This window comes from Oncorhynchus nerka, linkage group LG19 (assembly GCF_034236695.1).
Source record: "Oncorhynchus nerka isolate Pitt River linkage group LG19, Oner_Uvic_2.0, whole genome shotgun sequence".
Lineage (NCBI taxonomy): Eukaryota > Metazoa > Chordata > Actinopteri > Salmoniformes > Salmonidae > Oncorhynchus > Oncorhynchus nerka.
Window position 1 is genome coordinate 10698802 of NC_088414.1, and position 20465 is coordinate 10719266.

General features: G+C 43.9%; 1 protein-coding gene across 1 annotated transcript; it reads right to left on the reverse strand.

The window, feature by feature from the left end:
* Positions 1-1601: 1601 nt before the first annotated feature.
* On the reverse strand, positions 1602-16660 carry LOC115101017 (V-type proton ATPase subunit B, brain isoform). The gene is made up of 14 exons (XM_065004705.1): positions 16478-16660; positions 16097-16152; positions 15879-15977; positions 15640-15733; positions 12034-12111; positions 11751-11890; positions 11313-11414; positions 8505-8602; positions 5720-5843; positions 5449-5599; positions 3863-3945; positions 3595-3699; positions 3363-3492; positions 1602-3237 (listed from the first exon to the last, which is right to left on the reverse strand). The coding sequence occupies exons 1-14, from the start codon at positions 16614-16616 to the stop codon at positions 3107-3109; spliced, it is 1530 nt and encodes a 509-aa protein (XP_064860777.1). The 5' UTR covers positions 16617-16660; the 3' UTR covers positions 1602-3106.
* Between the last annotated feature and the right edge of the window lie 3805 nt (positions 16661-20465).

The window sequence follows — 20465 nt, forward strand, 5'->3', positions numbered from 1 at the left end:
CTCCTCTATTCTTGTGCAGCACATTGTGTGTCCCCTTCGATACAATAAAAAGCCCATAGAGACTGTGAAAAGGGTTAAGGTTGGCTCAATTAAATATCGATTAAATACATAATAATAGTCCTCTGACTATTACCATTCACACTCTACTGCTCTCTCACAGTTGCCTGGATACAGGCCATTTTAGTGGTGTTTATGTGTGTGTGGGTGTGTGTGTGCGTGTGTGTCCTTCAGCACACGTCCTTATGCTATCGTCATTACTTCAATTATGTGTGTTATCTGACTGTGATCGCATACAGACAGCTCATGAATAATTCCAATGCGTGTGGAGAAGAGAAACCATATGTTTGTTTACCCTGCAAAAACACGTATTGATACACACACACACACACACCACACACAAACGTCTGATTAATAGAAAGATACAGGTGACAGAACGGAGAAGCTCACAGCATGTGACACTCAGCATAATAAAACTGCTCACACACACAGGTGTGTGTGTGTGCGATCTATGAGATGTGACAGTGTGTGTCATCATGGCAGACAGACTGAGGCTTTGAGGAATGATAAACACACATGCCCTCTAAAAATGCCACCCCACGCAAAGACCTTCCCTTGTACCAAGCTGTGTGTGTGTGTGTTTCTTCTGCTCGGCTTGTATGGCTGATTTACATCCAGTGATTCAGCTCCCTGTAGGACTCGACTGTCCCCCTACACACGCACACATGCACACACAAAGACACAAGAAAATTCACACCTGTCCTCACCAGGGAAAATACAGCCCATTTCCGCCCCACAGAGAGGTGTTTAGCGAAGGTGTGAGTCTGGCATAGGAGGGAGAAGAGAGAGAGCGAGGGAGAGATTAGGTTCATTATCTGTTTGAAGGCCAGAAGAGAGTCGAGAGAGAACAAACTGTCTGTGTGCATGAGGACACAGTTGAACACACAGCCCTCTGCCTACAGGGCATGTCATGCACACATATCTCCTCTCCTCTCTCGCTCCCCCTTCTCTCCTCGCTCCCTTCCTAAACACTAACCTTAAATCCTGTCTGTACTCAGTGGGACTGAGGAACAAACCAGCTTGTTTCTCAGCATGTGTTCAGTAGAGAGCAACTGTCATTAATTACAATCTACCTATTAGGTGTAGGTCTACGGTAGGTTCACTGATTGAAGAGAGGGGAACAGTTTATTACGTACATTAGTACACAGCTCAACAGCACCACCCTGTGGCCTTTTACTGTACTGCATCTGCTATCACAGAGGACTGTCTCGGCAACTGTGTGTGTGTGCGCACTGCACGTGTGTGCACTGCATGTGCAAGGCCACGGCCACAAAGAGACGCATGAAGATGTGCAAAATTGCATGACGCATTCATCACTGTCTGTTTTTTTGTCCGTCAAAAGTTCAACTCTTTCCGGAAGAGTTTCATAAAATAAAGTACGGACAATTATTTCGTTTTCTGTCGGACAATCATCTCCGTTGTCCATCATCCATCAACGGATGACATCCACCGAAAAACCATTGGCTCAATCCGTAATTTCCGGATGCCAAAAGTCTGTGTGGCAGCGTCCTTAAAGAGCTAGGAACCACAGAAGAGAGCGGGAGCAGCGTGTATTCCTTTATTGCACAGACACACCCCAGAAAGCTGAGCAGTCATGCCTTCATTTCGACCAAAACAACAATAACCATAAATCCCGAAACAGAACATTTACCAAAAGATATAGGAGGAACACATACATAAGTACAGTACATCTGTCTACTCTAGCAGTCTTCACCGTAAATAACAACATTGTCATCACTAAACCACAGCGTGCGTGTCGACGGAGCAGCTACAATAGAGAAATAGAGAGAGAAATATATAGACGACACATATACACTGAGCGTACAAAACATTAGGAACACCTGCTTCTTTCCATGACACAGACTGACCAGGTGAATCCGGGTGAAAGCTATGATCCCTTATTGATGACACTTGTTAAATCCACTTCAATAATTGTTGATTTAGGGGAAGATTCAGGTTTTAAAAAATGATGATTTTTAAGTCTTGAGACAATTGACATCCAGAGAGTGAATGGGCAAGACACAAGATTGAAGTGCCTTTGAACGGGGTACCAGGAGCACCGGTCTGAGTGTTTAAAGAACTGCAACGCTGCTGGGTTTTTCATGCTCAACAGTTTCTCGTGTGTATCAAGAATGGTCCGCCACCCAAAGGACATCTAGACAACTTGACACAACTGTGGGAAGCATTGGAGTCAACATGGGCCAGCGTTCCCTGTGGAACGCTTTCGACACCTTGTCGTCCACGCCCTGACGAACTGAGGCTGTTCTGACAGCAAAAGGGGTTGCAAACTCAATATTAGGAAGACGTTCCTAATGTTCGTGCACTCAGTGAACAGGTAATAATAACAGCAGGCAGTTTGTGTGTTGTATCTCTGGCTTTAGTTCAATGAACTAAGGGAGCTTTTGGGTTAACTCGGCGCAGAAACGGCACTGATCTATGCAAAAGATACTAGGAGCAACACACAGGCAACTTATATGGTCATAACAAAAGGCCATTAGAAACGTAAACAATCATATGTGAGTGAAATAGGCTGTTAGCCTTGAGCCCATCTTTCATACACATGCATCATCACTGCATATTCACTAGTCTACACCTACAGTACACCTACAGTACACCTACACATCCTGTTAAAAATACCCCATCCCTCTGACTTATAACAGACCATTCACTATTCATACAGCTCCCTTTCCGTCCATCTATCCATCCAATACATCTAACAGCCAAGGCCAGGAGATTTTCCTGATCATGTGATCTGACCAGGGAAAATCCCAGACCCTATTACCAGGCTATTTGGCTCTGCTGGTCAGAGAGAACCTCTCTGGCTTGGAAACCACTGTCTCCATCATCTGCATCTTCTACTTCTACGGGTCTATCTGTTCGGGTAAGGGGTTGCCTCTGTGTGTGACAGTATCAGTACTAGCCTATGATAATGCGTACAGTACAGAAGCTACTGGCAATGTTACAACAGCAACACCATTTACAAAGAGGCCGAGCAAGAGGGAAGGGTTGGAGTTGTGTGTGTCACTATGCATCCCTATGTTTGTCATCATTACTTCAAGCGGGGGTAGAACTCTGCCAGCGTGCTCTGAGGGATTCTCTTCAGCATCTCTTTGGGGAAGATTCTCATCAGCTGCCAGCCGATATCCAGTGTCTCAAACACAGTCCTGTTCTCATAGGCTCCTGGAACAGAGAGAGAGAGAGAGAGAGAGAGAGATTACACACTTGCGCACGCACTCAAACACGCACGCAGGCAGACAGGCACACACACAGTCCTCCCGTCCCCTCCCGCCTATGCCCCAGTGTACCCTGGGCGATGAAGTTCTTCTCAAACTTCTGTAGGAACTCCAGGTAGAGAAGATCATCAGGCGTCAGAGCCTCCTCTCCTACCACAGCCTTCATCGCCTGCACGTCCTTACCTATAGCATAACACGCATACTACACACACACACACAATAACAGATGATTTCCAGCAGAAGTGTCTAATGTTGTTGAGCAGCGTGTGTGTGTGTGTGTGTGTATATGTGTGTGTATGCATACCAGCTGGTTGGAGACATCAGAGTGGTCTTTGCGTGTCATCCCCTCTCCGATGGCTGACTTCATCAGACGAGACAGTGATGGCAGAACATTGATGGGAGGATAGATCTAGAGAGAGAAAGAGAGAGAGAGGGGTAAAGAGGGAGAGAGGCGGAAACATCACAACATCAATTGAGAGAATCGATTTGCCAGACACTAGAATCCTGCCAATGCCCAGAGGCGCTTTTTGAAGGTAACAGCCACATTCCTGTGTGTGTCTCTGTGGTGTCACCTGTCTGTTGTGCAGTTGTCTGTCCACGTAGATCTGTCCCTCAGTGATGTACCCTGTCAGATCAGGGATGGGGTGAGTGATGTCTGAGAGAGAGAGAGAGAGAGAGAGAGAGAGAGAGAGAGAGAGAGAGAGAGAGAGAGAGAGAGAGAGAGAGAGAGAGAGAGACGGAGAGAGAGAGAGAGAGAGAGCACATCACTTGAGAGAGCGGAAGAAAGTAAAAGACGGTCCATATTTGAGCAGTCAGTTAAGCAATACATGTGTGTACAGTAGCATCGTTGGGTAAAGGGATATGTGTGATCGACATACCATCGTTGGGCATAGTTAGTATAGGGATCTGGGTGATAAACATACCATCGTTGGGCATAGTTAGTATAGGGATCTGTGTGATAAACATACCATCGTTGGGGGGCATAGTTAGTATAGGGATCTGGGTGATAAACATACCATCGTTGGGCATAGTTAGTATAGGGATCTGGGTGATAAACATACCATCGTTGGGCATAGTTAGTATAGGGATCTGGGTGATAAACATACCATCGTTGGGCATAGTTAGTATAGGGATCTGGGTGATAAACATACCATCGTTGGGCATAGTTAGTATAGGGATCTGGGTGATAAACATACCATCGTTGGGCATAGTTAGTATAGGGATCTGGGTGATAAACATACCATCGTTGGGCATAGTTAGTATAGGGATCTGGGTGATAAACATACCATCGTTGGGCATAGTTAGTATAGGGATCTGGGTGATCGACATACCATCGTTGGGCATAGTTAGTATAGGGATCTGGGTGATCGACATACCATCGTTGGGCATAGTTAGTATAGGGATCTGGGTGATAAACATACCATCGTTGGGCATAGTTAGTATAGGGATCTGGGTGATAAACATACCATCGTTGGGCATAGTTAGTATATGGATCTGGGTGATAAACATACCATCGTTGGGCATAGTTAGTATAGGGATCTGGGTGATAAACATACCATCGTTGGGGGGCATAGTTAGTATAGGGATCTGGGTGATAAACATACCATCGTTGGGCATAGTTGTATAGGGATCTGGGTGATCGACATACCATCGTTGGGCATAGTTAGTATAGGGATCTGGGTGATCGACATACCATCGTTGGGCATAGTTAGTATAGGGATCTGGGTGATCGACATACCATCGTTGGGGGGCATAGTTAGTATAGGGATCTGGGTGATCGACATACCATCGTTGGGCATAGTTAGTATAGGGATCTGGGTGATAAACATACCATCGTTGGGGGGCATAGTTAGTATAGGGATCTGGGTGATAAACATACCATCGTTGGGCATAGTTAGTATAGGGATCTGGGTGATAAACATACCATCGTTGGGGGGCATAGTTAGTATAGGGATCTGGGTGATCGACATACCATCGTTGGGGGGCATAGTTAGTATAGGGATCTGGGTGATAAACATACCATCGTTGGGCATAGATAGTATAGGGATCTGGGTGATAAACATACCATCTTTGGGCATAGTTAGTATAGGGATCTGGGTGATAAACATACCATCGTTGGGGGGCATAGTTAGTATAGGGATCTGGGTGATCGACATACCATCGTTGGGCATAGTTAGTATAGGGATCTGGGTGATAGAGCCGTTGCGTCCCTCCACCCGACCAGCTCTCTCGTAGATGGTGGCAAGGTCAGTGTACATGTAGCCTGGGAAACCACGACGACCTGGGACCTCCTCTCTGGCCGCTGAGACCTGAGAGGTGGGGGGATGACATTTACTCGTTGTCATTGATTTCATGTGTAATAATGTTGATGTTTGCTGTGGTGATGTCTCACCTCTCGTAGCACCTCAGCGTGTGTGTGTGTGTTATACCTCTCGTAGCGCCTCTGCGTAGGAGCTCATGTCAGTCAGGATGACCAGGACGTGCTTCTCACACTGGTAGGCCAGATACTCTGCTGATGTCAGAGCTAGGCGGGGCGTGATGATACGCTCTATACTGCAGAGAGACGGGGAGAGGGTAAGATCTTCAAGGCAAGAGGTGAGAGGTCACCAATGAAGCATGGTTTCCGTTAGGAAAATGTGGCGCCGGACAACATGACTGGGCAGATTTGAATTTACTGGCCATTTGAGAAATTTACCTGACACATATGCATAGGGTGACTAACCCATTAGGGCAGGGGTAGGCAACTAGATTGTGCGGCGGGACGATTTTCTCCGGAAGATATGGTCGGGGGCGGAATATAATTCTGATCATTTGTACACTGCAAAATGACCACATCTAGGCCCAAAAATAGATTGTATTTGAAAATAAAAAACATTGATTACATTGAGACACAATGACATATGTATATTTTTTTATTTGTGGGAATACTTAGGAACAGATTACCGAAATGAATTCTACAGTAAAAAAAAAGAACGAAAAAAAGAGTTTTGCCTGTTTGCCGACCCATGCATTAGGGTGTCCACCCCCAGCGCTCAGAAGGACAGGAATCACATTTACACTATGGAAGTTCATCTTAACAGTGGTGCAGCAGTCTAAGGCACTGCATCTCGGTGCTAGAGGCGTCACTACAGGCACCCTGGTTCGAATCCAGGCTGTATCACAACCGGCCGTGCACAATTGGTCCAGCGTTGGCCGGTGTAGACTGTCATTTCTTAACTGACTTGTTAAATAAAGGTTAACAGAACATGCAACTCCTGTAATGAAGTAGCCAATAAAACGTCATTTTCAAACATTTCCCAAAATGCAATTAGCAGGAAAACACCAATCTAAACATTTAGCCGACGCTCATTTCAAGAGCGACTTACAGGAGAAATGAGTGTTAAATACCTTCGTCAAGGGCACATCAACAGATTTTTCACCTGGACAGCTTGGGGATTCGAACCAGCGACCTTCCAGTTACTGGCTCAATGCTCTTAACCACTAGGCTACCTGCACCTGATAATATAGGTTCCGTATGTGACAGAGATGAAAATCTCTGTTGGAAACTTGGAAAGACGGGGACTTTAAAGATGCAACAACGAGGATGGGTTGCTAATATGACTAGGATTGTGTCTTTGAGCTTCTGGACTACAAAAGTAAGTGGATGTGGAAACCAATAGAACACGAAAGAAATTGTGGTTTCAATGATATATGAGGAAGTCTTTATAAAACAACCCGCGTTTCTCGGGTCAGATTTTACCTCGGATCATTTGAAGCAAGGTAAGACATGCCTCATATGAAATAAACAAAAGTTCAGGTTTCAAACAATTAAGTATATGTTTTCAAAATGCATCCGCCTCGCATTGCAATGTGGAGTGTGAGACACTGATACCCCAGCCAGGTCACCAATGACACAAGTCAGTATTTGACGTTCATCTATGTCTGTTGACTTAGGGGCAAACAGCGAGCACTTTTACCTTCAAGTAGGTTTCAGTTTGGCTCGGGCGATGGGGATGCGTGTAAACATCTGCCCCTGATTCCAAATGTTGCAAGTTCAAAATCCTGCGAAACAAAGCTATTTTTGTTTTTTTGTTTTAAGCTTAACCCAAATTTTAAACCCACAGTGCTGTACTGCAGTGCCAGCTGTACCACCAGAGACCCTGGGTTCGCGCCCAGGCTCTGTCGCAACCGGCCGTGACCGGGAGATCCGTGGGGCGACGCACAATAGGCCCAGTGTCGTCCGGGTTAGGGAGGGTTTGGCCGGTAGGGATATCCTTGTCTCATCGCGCACCAGCGACTCCTGTGGCGGGCCGGGCGCAGTGCGCGCTAACCAAGTTTGCCAGGTGCACGGTGTTTCCTCCAACACATTGGTGTGGCTGGCTTCCGGGTTGGATGCGCGCTGTGTTAAGAAGCAGTGCGGCTTGGTTGGGTTGTGTATCGGAGGACGCATGACTTTCAAACTTCGTCTCTCCCGAGCCCGTACGGGGGTTGTAGCGATGAGACAAGATAGTAGCTACTAAACAATTGGATACCACGAAAAATAAAAAAAATAAAAAAATAAAAGTAATAATGCCTAAACCACCTTAAAACAGTTTTTTAAAAGGGCAACAACTTCGAAATTTGAGACACACGGATGAACGTCTAATTCTGAAGTGACACTGTGAGAGCTAGTTGGATACCCTGCCTACTGTTGCCTATGCACTGAATGGCAAATGGGAGGCACGCTTCAATTACGAGTTGAGAAAAAAAGATTGTAGCTCTTTTTAAACATGGACATCAAAACGCAATTACATTTACAATTGTTGCACAATGACTGGGCTTATAAAAGCACGTTTCACTCCAGCAGCAACTAGCTGAGGACTCGTGATATTCCCCTCAAAATTAGCTCGATATGCCGTGACGTGTGATAAATAAGATATATGACGACTCACGAAAATGCACACGCCCCAATTATTCCACTAAATGTAGCTAATTAACCTATAAGCACGACAGTCAACTGTATTTACATCAACTGATATTTCCATCAATTAATAAAAAATAATAGTTTTCAATGGGATTGTTTTTTCTCCCGGTCAATTTGTCTGGCAACGATTCTATTTATCAGCTACAACAACAAAAAATATTGCCCAAAAACAGGCAATTACCAGCTAATGAAAACCCTGCAATGAAGGTTAATTGGACAGGTTGAGGAGCAGGTGAGATGAGGGTAGAGGTTAAAGGTTAGAAGTGACCTACGTGGGGTCGTTGGCCAGGTTGAGGAACAGACAGACGTTGTCCATGGAACCATTCTCCTCAAAGTCTGACTTGAAGAACCGAGCTGTCTCCATGTTGACCTGGGGTCAAGGGTTAGAGGTCAAAGTTTAAAGCTGGAATCCTTAATTGAAATAATAACAAAGCGGTCCCCCTGTAGTGGGGTAATATTTGATATGTGTATATTATGTATACACTACATCAACAAAAGGACACCAGCTTGTCGAACATCTCATTCCAAAATCATGGGCATTAATATGGAGTTGCTTGCTCCCCCCTTTGCTGCTATAACAGCCTCCACTATTCTGGGAAGGCTTTCAACTAGATGTTGGAACATTGCTGCTGGGACATGCTTCCATTCAGCCACAAGAGTATTAGTGAAGTCGGACACCAATGTTGGACAATTAGGCCTGGCTCGCAGTCAGGGCTCTGTGCAGGTCAGTCAAGTTCTTCCACACCAATCTCGACAAACAATTTCTGCATGGATCACGGTTTGTGCACGGGGGCATTGTCCTGCTGAAACAGGAAAGTGCCTTCCCCAAACTGTTGCCACAAAGATGGAAGCACAGAATTGTCTAAAATGTCATTGTATGCTGTAGCGTTAAGATTTCCCTTCACTGGAACTAAGGGGCCGAGCCCGAACCATGAAAACCATTATTCCTCCTCCACCAAACTTTACAGTTGCACTATGCATTTGGGCAGGTAGCGTTCTCCTGGCATCCGCCAAACCCAGAAAAGTCTGTCCAACTGCCAAATGGTGAATCGTGATTCATCACTCCAGAGAACGGGTTTTCACTGCTCCAGAGTCCAATGGCGGTGAACTTTACACCACTCAGCCGAAGCTTGGCATTGCGGATGGTGATCTTAGGCTTGTGTGCGCCTGCTCGGCCATGGAAACCCATTTCATGAAGCTCCCGACAAACAGTTCATGTACTGACGTTGCTTTCAGAGGCAGTTTGGAACTCGGTAGTGAATGTTGCAATCCGAGGACAGAGATTTTTTACGCACTACGTGCTCCAGCACTTGGCGTCCCCATTCTGTGAGCTTGTGTGGCCTACCACTTCGCGGCTGAGCCATTTTTGCTCCTAGACGTTTCCACTTCACAATAACAGCACTTACAGTTGACCGGGGAAGCTCTAGCAGAGCAGAAATTATACGAACTGACTTGTTAGAAAGGTGTCATCCTATGACGGTGCCACGTTGAAAGTCACTGAGCTGCCAATGTTTGTCTATGGAGATTGCATGGCTGTGTGGTCGATTTTATACACCTGTTAGCAACGGGTGTGGCTGAAATAGCTGAATCCACTCATTTGAAGGGGTGTCCACATACTTCTATATATAGTGTGCCTCACTCGTAAAATCTCACCCTTTAAAATTAGAATAAACATTATGAGAAGTGAATATCAAAGCAAGTGTAATTTCATTACTTGCGAAACAAATTGATTCACAATTCGCAACTTAAGTTGCAAGGCAATACTTACATTAACAAAGCATAATTCTGAGGGTATAGATCCTCAGTTAACATATAAGACAAAGCGTGAACAAAGAGATGCCTACTAGACCAGAGTCCTAGAAATGTTGAATTGATCATATAACCTTCAAATGGACAGGATACAGGATGAGAGAGAGAACAACAGGGCTTCATTTCATTTATAACATCTGAAGATGTGTAAAACCAACCACCATTGTCCAGTCAAACAATACCAAGTTTACAGTAACCTGATCACTCAGGCCCAATCTCCACAGGGAGATTGTCACAGCATCTAACTTTCATTTAGATTTTTAAGGTCAACCACATTACAATGATTTTGAGATAAAGACGATATATACAGTCCCAGTCAACAGTTTGGAAACACCTACTCATTCAAGGGTTTTTTCTTTATTTAACTATTTTCTACATTGACTTGCAAACTGTTCTACATTGTAGAATAATAGTGAAGACATCAAAACTATGAAATAACACACATGGAAACATGTTGTAACAAAAAAAGTGTTAAACAAATCAAAACATTGTATATTTGAGATTCTTCAAAGTAGCCACCCTTTGCCTTTATGACAGCTTCACACACACTTGGCATTCTCTCAACCAGCTTCATGAGGTAGTCACCTGGAATGCATTTCAATTAACAGGCCTACATTGTTCAAAGTCAATTTGTGGAAGTTTTTTCCTTCTTAATGTGTTTGAGCCAATCAGTTGTGCTGTGACAAGGTAGGGGTGGTATACAGAAGATAGCCTTATTTGGTCAAATATAAAACACTTTTTGGGATTACTACATGATTCCATGTGCGTTATTTCATAGTTTTGATGTCTTCACTATTAATAGTAAAAATAAAGGAAAACCCTTGAATGAGAAGGTGGTACCGTATATTAATAAAAACATTTTTGGGGCAGGGTTGGAAATTCTCCCGGGGTCGCAACCCCTACTTTAGGAACCACTGTTTTAAAGAGTCAATCTGCAGTTGTTACATACATATTTTTTCAACTTAGAAATGTATAATATGTATCCTTTGTTTCTAGAAGAATATAACTTATAAATGCCTCATGAGCTTAGTTCAACTGTCACATCCGGTCAGAACAACAAATATAAGCTTGTTTGACTCCAATGTTTGTAAACATTGTAAATCTAGACAAACACTGAACAGCCTCAAAACATGCTTTAAACTATACATGTGACATCATGGATGGTCAGTCCTTGCATCCATTCCTCTGTCTATGAATTTGAGAGGGGATACATTTCTCCAGGCCTATCCCTCAGCTTTTGGCCATTTAAGGGGTCATGTGCGTGTGTCTCACCCCATTGCAGCGAAGACGATAGCGAAGTTGTCATCACTGTAGTCCATCACATCTTTAGACTTCCTCACCAGGCCTGCCTGACGACAGATCTGAGCCGCTATCTACAAAGAGAGAGAGAGAGAGAGAGAGAGGGGGGGGGGGGGGGGGGAGAAAAAGGACAAGAGATGGGGCAAAAGATAGAAACACGCTGCAGGATATGAAAAAAACAACTGTTTCCTTCCTTGGAGGAGAGCCTCAAAGCTCATTTCCCATTTAATCAAACTGAACTAATTAAAAGAAAATGATACAAATTAATGAATCAATTTAATTAGTGGGTTTAATCAGCACTAGACCCTATGGATGTGCTACTTCAATACCTTCACACAAATTGCCAGGCCATTCACACAGCTCTTAATGCTGAGGATGGGGGTTAACGGAGGTAGGGAGTGTGTGCGTACCTCGTTGTGTGGCAGTCCTGCAGCAGAGAAGATGGGTATTTTCTGCCCCCTAGCGATGCTGTTCATGCCGTCTATAGCAGAGATCCCTGTCTGGATCATCTCCTCCGGGTAGATACGACACTGAGGGTTGATAGGCTGGCCTGGACACACGAGCACGCACGCACACACACACACACACACACACACACACACACACACACACACACGTTATTATCTCCTCAAAAAAGAAACAATACTCTCTATCGTTATATTCATCTCTCAATCTATAACTCTAGACGTGTACCCATGATGTCCAGGTAGTCTTCTGCCATCACCGTGGGGCCTTTGTCGATGGGCTTGCCTGATCCATTAAACACGCGACCTGCAAACAGAAATGCCCATACACACGCACAGGCACGCACACCGACACACACAGGTTCAGATGGACTGTTCTTAACGTGTGTTACTGTGCGTGTGTATACAACAACAAAACATTTACAGTGAGGGAGAGGTCGAAATTACACAATTGTTACCCGGAGGAAAATAGGGGAGAGTCATGCTTTTTTTTTGCAATTTCAGTCAAGAGTGCTTAGTATTTTTTTATTTAGTACAGGGGAGGGTCATGTCATTTGTAATCGATTAAATGTCGTATTGCTCAGTGTTTGAGAATGAGTTGCTTATTATAACTCGATGTGTGTCCGATGCTGCCCCTCATAGGTGATTCTCTGCTGGGCGTGCAATGGTAAGTGTGCCTAGTGTGGTCTCAGTCAAATGATCCATAGCCTATACCGTAGGCTAAGGCTATACGAAGAGCATGCTGGGAGAAGCACTGGGATGGCCAGGAATACAGAAATGCATCTGTTGGTCACAGATACCTTAAAAAAAGGTTGGGGCGTGGATCAGAAAACCAGTCAGTATCTGGGGGACACCATTTGACTCATGCAGCGCAACAAATCCCCTTCACATAGAGTTGATCAGGCTGTTGACTGTGGCCTGTGGAATGTTGTTCCTCTCCTCTTAAAATAGCTGTGCAAAGTTGCTGGATATTGGTGAGAACTGGAACACGCTGTCGTGCACGTCGATCCAAAGCATCCCAATCATGCTCAATGGGTGACATGTCTGGTGAGTATGCAGCCCAAGGAAGAACTGGGACATTTTCAGCTTCCAGGAATTGTGTATAGATCCTTGCGCCATGGGGCCATGCCTTATCATGCTGAAACATGAGGTGATGGCGGCGGATGAATGGCACAACAATGGACTTCAGGATCTCATCACGGAATCTCTTTGCGTTCAAATTGCCATCGATAAAATGCAGTTGTCTTTCGTTGTGTGTAGCTTATGCCTACCCATACCATAACCCCACCACCACCACAACGGGGCACTCTGTTCACAACGTTGACATCAGAAAACCACTCGCCCACACAACTCCATACACGCTGCCATCTGCACGGTACAGTTGAAACTGGGATTAATCTGTGAAGAGCACACTTCTCCAGCGAGCCAATGGCCATAGAAGGTGATCCTTTGCCCACTGAATTCGGTTATGATGCCAAACTGCAGTCAGATCAAGAACCTGGTGAGGACCACGAGCACACAGATGAGCTTCCCTGAGACGGTTTGTGACAGTTTGTGCAGAAATTCTTCGTATGTGCAAACCCACAGTTTCATCAGCTGTCCGGGTGGCTGGTCTCAGACGACCCACAGGTGAGTGGTTACACGTGATCTGTGGTTTTAAGGCCAGTTGGACGTACTGCCAAATTCTCTAAAACGACGTGTATGGTATAGAAATTAACATCACATTCTCTGGCAACAGCTCTGGTGGACATTCCTGCAGTCAGCGTGTCAATTGCACGCTCCCTCAAAACTTGAGACATCTGTGGCATTGTGTTGTGTGACAAAACTGCACATTTTAGAGTGGCATTTTATTGTCCCCAGCACAAGGTGCACCTGTGTAATGATCATTCTGCTAATCGGCATCTTGATATGCTACGGATTATATTGGCAAAGGAGAAAGGCTCGCTAACAAGGATGTAAACAAATTTGTGCACCAAATATGAGAGAAAAATATGGAACATTTCTGGGATCTTCTATTTCAGCTCATGAAACATGGGACCAACACTTTACAAGGAAACCTAGCTAGTGTTAGTAAATGTTGCAACTTGAATGGCTTGGTGTGCTAAGTTAAAATCAGGGCTAGAATTGAGGGGGTATGTGAGGGTATTGGGGCCTTTGTTAAAGAAAAAGGCTAAAAGCATAGGCTTACCTCTTAAGATTTTATATAAAGCGATCTATAACTAAGCTTTAGTACGCAATGCCATTTTAAAAAATATATATTGTGAAGCATTTGTTACACACAACAGGCTGGCAGGAGCGCTCAGCATTTCAACAACACATCAACAACATGCCTATGATTTTGACATTTAGGCTGTATAAAATGTTAACTAATTACTTAGAATTAGATAGTAATTAGACAAAATAGTCTTATTATGCTATACAATCATTCTACAGTGCCTTTTGAATTCACTTGAAGAAATATGAGTTTGGCCAGTCTTTGGTTTGAGGATCATGCAGTGACCTACGCATGTTCATTTAGACTAGCAAATGCTCTTATATTTCACAGTCAACACAAATCTATTTTGTAACAACAATATCATGGAATAAAATATAATAAATTAGAAAAATGACAGGTTTCCAAATGACAGAATGTTACAAGCGCATACCTGATGATATGCGGCTGCTGTTTTAATAAACAAATGGCTTTTTCTCAAATGTTTTGATGATGATCAGATACTTCAGTTGTCATTGGTTCTGTTGCGCTCAATTTTTACAGTTGATCGACAACTGTACCACTGTTCCAAACTTAGACTACCCTCTTTTTTTAACAATAGCCTACAGTAGGGCAAAAAAGTATTTAGTCAGCCACCAATTGTGCAAGTTCTCCCACTTAAAAAGATGAGAGAGGCCTGTCATTTTCATCATAGGTACACTTCTGGGATTTTTGCTCACCGTTCTTGTGATCATTTTGACCCCATGGGGTGAGATCTTGCGTGGAGCCCCAGATCGAGGGAGATTATCAGTGGTCTTGTATGTCTTCCATTTCCTAATAATTGCTCCCACAGTTGATTTCTTCAAACCAAGCTGCTTACCTATTGCAGATTCAGTCTTCCCAGCCTGGTGCAGGTCTACAGTTTTGTTTCTGGTGTCCTTTGACAGCTCTTTGGTTATTGGCCATAGTGGAGTTTGGAGTGTGACTGTTTGAGGTTGTGGACAGGTGCCTTTTATACTGATAACAAGTTCAAACAGGTGCCATTAATGCAGGTAACGAGTGGAGGACAGAGGAGCCTCTCATTTTGTCTGTCATAGTTTAAGTGTACCTATGATGAAAATTACAGGCCTCTCATCTTTTTAAGTGGGAGAACTTGCACAATTGATGGCTGTCTAAATACTTTTTTGTCCCACTGTATATAAAAATTTAAAAAACGTCTCTGTTGCTGCAGCGTTATTCGTTGTCATGCTCTGATGTGGTATTAAAAACAGATTCTGCAGTCATGTAAAATGACAGAATTGTATCAAATGCGTTTTTAAATGGATATTTCTTTCTCGGACCGCAAATAAGATGGTAGGTTCATTCGGTGCTTTTATAATAATGGAGATCTCTTCACCCCTTACCCTTGTCCTTCTGGCTACGTTGCCATGTAATACAAAATGAAGAACAGTTTCTAAAACGGCATATCAAAGGGTCTGGTCTGTCTGTTCTAGGTGTGAGGGTAAATGATAGGCATGTTCTCTGCTATCCACTTTGTTTTTATCTATATTTTGGGTATAGGGGAATATCTGACCTCACTTCAGAGGTCAGATTTTCTCCAGGTATCCCTCATTATGAATAACATACAGTCCCTAAGTGCCGTACCCAGCATATCTTCAGAGACAGGGGTGCGTAGGATGTCTCCTGTAAACTCACAGCTGGTCTTCTTAGCATCAATACCTGATGTCCCCTCAAAAACCTACACACACCCACAAACATGTACACACACGCACACGCACACACACATGCACTCGCACACACACACGCAAAGGGACAGTTAACACAGGGCTCTGAGTTGTAGGATTTTGAGACATGATGGGCAAGTCACACACAGACACACTGACCTGCACCACGGCTTTAGACCCTGTAACCTCCAACACCTGGCCACTCCTCTTGGTTCCATCTGGCAGGGTCAGGTGGACGATCTCTGCATACCTGGGGAACTGTCTCACAAACACACACACAGGGTCACCTGGGAAACTGAATGACACGCTGGTCAGAGCCTGGCAGTGTTTTAATACAATATGTTGATCTGAAGATGTACTAATCTGTGATCGCTCACCTTCACCTGGTCCAGAATCACGAGAGGCCCGTTGACTCCAGACACTGTCTTATAGGCTATAAACACAGAGCAGAGTTACTCACACACTGCTCACACCCGTTGTAGTAAGAAGCTGCAAGTCACGCAACTGCTGCAAAACATTTTGAGGGGGTGATGGTGAAATTCGATTTATTTTCATTCATTAGGATATGAGAAACGTATATTTCCCAGCAACATATGATACAAATGCGTTTCAATAGCAATCGATTCCCCTAAATACTACTACTAGTCATCATCACTTGCCGCAGAATGCGCAACGTTATCTCCTATCGGGCTGTCTGTCTAGCCCCTCCGTTCCTGCGTTATTCTCCGGTTTACCGGGCACGACAGCTAATAACTCACTCAGGCGCGGCTGGGAGATGTAGTCGCGTTTAACGGCTAGGACTTGCTCCCGGGAGGCAGCCGTCTTGTTGCCGGTAACGGCTGATGAGAGCTCGTTAACAGCTCCGCTGACCATTCCCTTCAGCACCTTCAACGCCATGTTTACCTCTGGATTGGAGTTGGAGCAGACAGTCGTGACAGCAAAAGTGCGCATGCGAGGTAGCTACGCGGAGGAGCTGACCAAGGTGCTGATTATTCCAAGATTTGTTTTATTATAAGGTGTGTAAACTGACATTTTGGGCTAAAACAAGTATTATAAATTGGGTGGTTCGAACGCTGAATGCTGATTGGCTGACAGCCATGGTAAATAATACCTGTATACCACTGGTATGACAAAACAATGTACAGTATTTTAAAATGTTCACACATTTATAGTGAAATGTTATCAAATCAAATAAAACAATCAAATGTTATTTGTGACATGCTTTGTGAAGAACAGGTGTAGACTAACAGTGAAATGCTTACTTACGAGAAATAATAGAAAAATAATAATAAAAAAGGGATAACTACACAATGAGTAATAACTTGGCTATATATTATATTAACTCAATACATTAAGTAATGACTTAAGAATTATTTACCTTCTACACTAAAAGATAACGAACCTACAGCACTAGACTAACATCACATGCATCATCCTCGTGGTATTGAGAGATAAACATGGTAATGACTTCACTGATTGCACATAAATGAAGATAGTTCCGACCTGAGAGTGCTTGCTTTGTTATCCAGCTAATCTTATGTCCTTTCTGTCATCCTGTGAACCCCGTTAATTGCTGCTAGCAGCTATATTTCAGTGTTGTATTTCTGTGATCCTGAGGCTGAGAAATTTGCAATTGCGCTAATATGACCACAGGAGGTTGGTGGCACCTTAATTGGGGAGAAGGGCTTGTAGCAATGACTGGAGCGGAATTAATGGAAAGGTATCAAATACATCAAACACATGGTTTGATGCCATTCCATTTGCTGCGTTCCAGACATTATTATGAGATGTCCTCCCCTCAGCAGCCTCTACTGATTCTGACATACTGGTACGACCTAAGATGGCGGCTGATATAGGGGCCGGTGCCATCAGACATTTAGCTCTAACTTTGGAACGCTATGGGCTATCAACTCAGTTCTAATTGACCCTTCGCTAAGGCCCAGAATTTTGACCAACCAATTGCAGAGCTCCATGAAAGCCAGAGAGGGCAGTGGGGAATAATTTGGCTAAATAATTTAACAATGAACCAGGTGTACTTGATAATGTGATTCCTGAAATGTATAATACATTTTTCTAATCTGAAATTATATTTTTGTTACATTGTTTGCTAGCTCAGCTGGTAAGCTAGCTCTGTCTCATTGACCGCCAAACATGGCTAATGCTAGCTAGCTAGCCACATAATATAACTTCTCTCATAACGGTTGTTAGCCATGTTAATAATACAACTCCCATCAGAATACGATTTGGGAGCAGTAGTTTGCTCCAAAATTGGTTGTAGCTTTGACAATGTTGACAGTGAATTCAGAGCTATTCAGTGGCTAGCCACACTACAAAGATAATTTTATGAGGTTCACGTGAAGCAATTATGATGAAAGTCCACCACAAATACCCGAGAGTTTCCTGATTAGCAAGGTGTAGTTGGTGTTTAATTTCAAAGTATATTAAAAACAGTTTGAAATCAGTGGTTAGAAGGGGGAATCGAGTTTTCCAGAAAAAAGTTGTCCGAGATTGCAACAGTAAACAAGGGGATCAGGGTTTAACAAAGAGCCAATTGCATCTGAAAGCTGAGACTCAACTTGGTATAGAGACATTAGTTGTTGTTTTTTTAGGTCTGGTGGCACTTTCAGGGTTAAGGATCGAACCATTTTTTTAAATTTTCCAAATCTAACTGCCTGTAGCTCAGGACCTGAAGCAAGGATATGCATATTCTTGATACAATTTGAAAGGAAACACTTTGAAGGTTGTGTTAATGTGAAATGAATGTAGATCTGGTAAAAGATAATACACACCAAAAAACGTGAGTTTTTTTTGTACCATCTTTGAAATGCAAGAGAAAGGCCAGAATATATTATTCCAGCCTAAGCACAATTTAGATTTTGGCCACTAGATGGCAGCAGTGTATGTGCAAAGTTATAGACTGATCCAATGAACCATTGCATTTCTATTCAAAATGTTCTATCAAGACTTCCCAAATGTGCCTAATTGGTTTATTAATAACTTTAAGTTCATAACTGTGCACTCTTCTCAAACAATAGCATGGTATTCTTTCATTGTGAAAAGCTACAGTAAATTGGACAGTGCAGTTAGATTCACAAAAATCTAAGCTTTCGGCCAATATCAGATATGTCTATGTCCTGGGAAATGTTCTTGTTACTTAAAACCTCATGCTAATGGCATTAGCCCATTTTAGCTCAACCGCCCCGAGGGGGACCTACTAATCCTGTAAAGGTCAATATGTAATCAGATTATGAAATCAAATCTAAATCAAATTTTACTTGTCACATGTGCCGAATACAACCGGAGTAGACCTTAACGAGAAATAGTTACTTTCACTACAGCCCCGTCGATGAGAATGGGGGGGGTGATCGGTGCTCCTTTTCCTTTAGTCCACAACCATCTCCTTTGTCTTAATCACGTTGAGGGAGAGATTGTTGTCCTGGCACGACACGAACAGGTCTCTGACCTCCTCCTTATAAGCTGTCTCATCGTTGTCGTTGATCAGGCCTACCACGGTTGTTTCATCGACAAATTTGGTGTTGGAGTCGTGCCTGGCCATGCAGTCATGAGTGAAAAGGGAGTACAGGAGGGGACTGAGCGTGCACCCCTGAGGGACCCCGTGTTGAGGATCAGCGTGGCAGATGTGTTGTTACCTACCCTCACCACCTGGGGACCGCCCATCAGGAAGTCCAGGATCCAGTTGCAGAGGGAGGTGTTTAGTCCCAGGGTCCTTAGCTTAGTGATGAGCTTTGTGGGCACTATGGTGTTGAACGCTAAACTGTAGTCAATGAATAGCATTCTCACATAGGTGTTCCTTTTGTCCAAGTGGGAAAGGGCAGTGTTGAGTGCAATAAAGATTGCATCATCTGTAGATCTGTTTGGGAAGTATGCAAATTGGAGTGGGTCTAGGGTTTCTGGGATAATGGTGGTGATGTGAGCCATGACCAGCCTTTCAAAGCACTTCATGGCTACAGACGTGAGTGCTATCGGTCAGTAGTCATTTAGGCAGGTTACCTTAGTGTTCTTGGGCACAGGGACTATGGTAGTCTGCTTGAAACATTGGTATTACAGACTCAGTCAGGGACAGGTTGAAAATGTCAATAAAGACACTTGCCAGTTGGTCAGCACATGCTCGTAGTACACGTCCTGGCAATCCGTATGGCCCTGCGGCCTTGTGAATGTTGACCTGTTTAAAGGTCTTACATCGGCTACGGAGAGCGTGATCACAGTCATCCGGAACAGCTGGTGCTCTCATGCATGTTTCAGTGTTACTTGCCTCGAAGCGAGCATATAACTAATTTAGCTCGTCTGGTAGGTTCGTGTCACTGGGCAGCTCGTGGCTGTACTTCCCTTTGTAGTCTAAGTTTGCAAGCCCTGCCACATCCGACGAGTGTCGGAGCACGTGTAGTACGATTCAATCTTAGTCCCGTATTGACACTTTGCCTGCTTGATGGTTCGTCGGAGGGCATAGCAGGATTTCTTATAAGCTTCCGGGTTAGAGTCCCACTCCTTGAAAGCAGCAGCTCTATCCTTTAGCTCAGTGAGGATGTTGCCTGTAATCCATGGCTTCTGGTTGGGGTATGTACGCAGTCACTGTGGGGAAGAAATCGTCGATACACTTATTGATGAAGACAGTGACAGATGTGGTGTGCTCAATGCCATCGGAAGAATCCTGGAACATATTCCAGTCTGTGCTAGGTTAACAGTCCTGTATCTTAGCATCTGCTTCATCTGACCACTTTCTTTTTG

Excerpts from the sequence above, each read along its gene's own strand:
- LOC115101017 (XM_065004705.1), bottom strand. The coding sequence starts at position 16,616 with ATGGCGTTGAAGGTGCTGAAGGGAATGGTCAGCGGAGCTGTTAACGAG. Across the intron at positions 11,415-11,750 it reads CAGGACTGCCACACAACGAG|ATAGCGGCTCAGATCTGTCG; the intron begins GTACGCACACAC and ends CTCTCTTTGTAG. Across the intron at positions 8,603-11,312 it reads TCGTCTTCGCTGCAATGGGG|GTCAACATGGAGACAGCTCG; the intron begins TGAGACACACGC and ends CCTTGACCCCAG.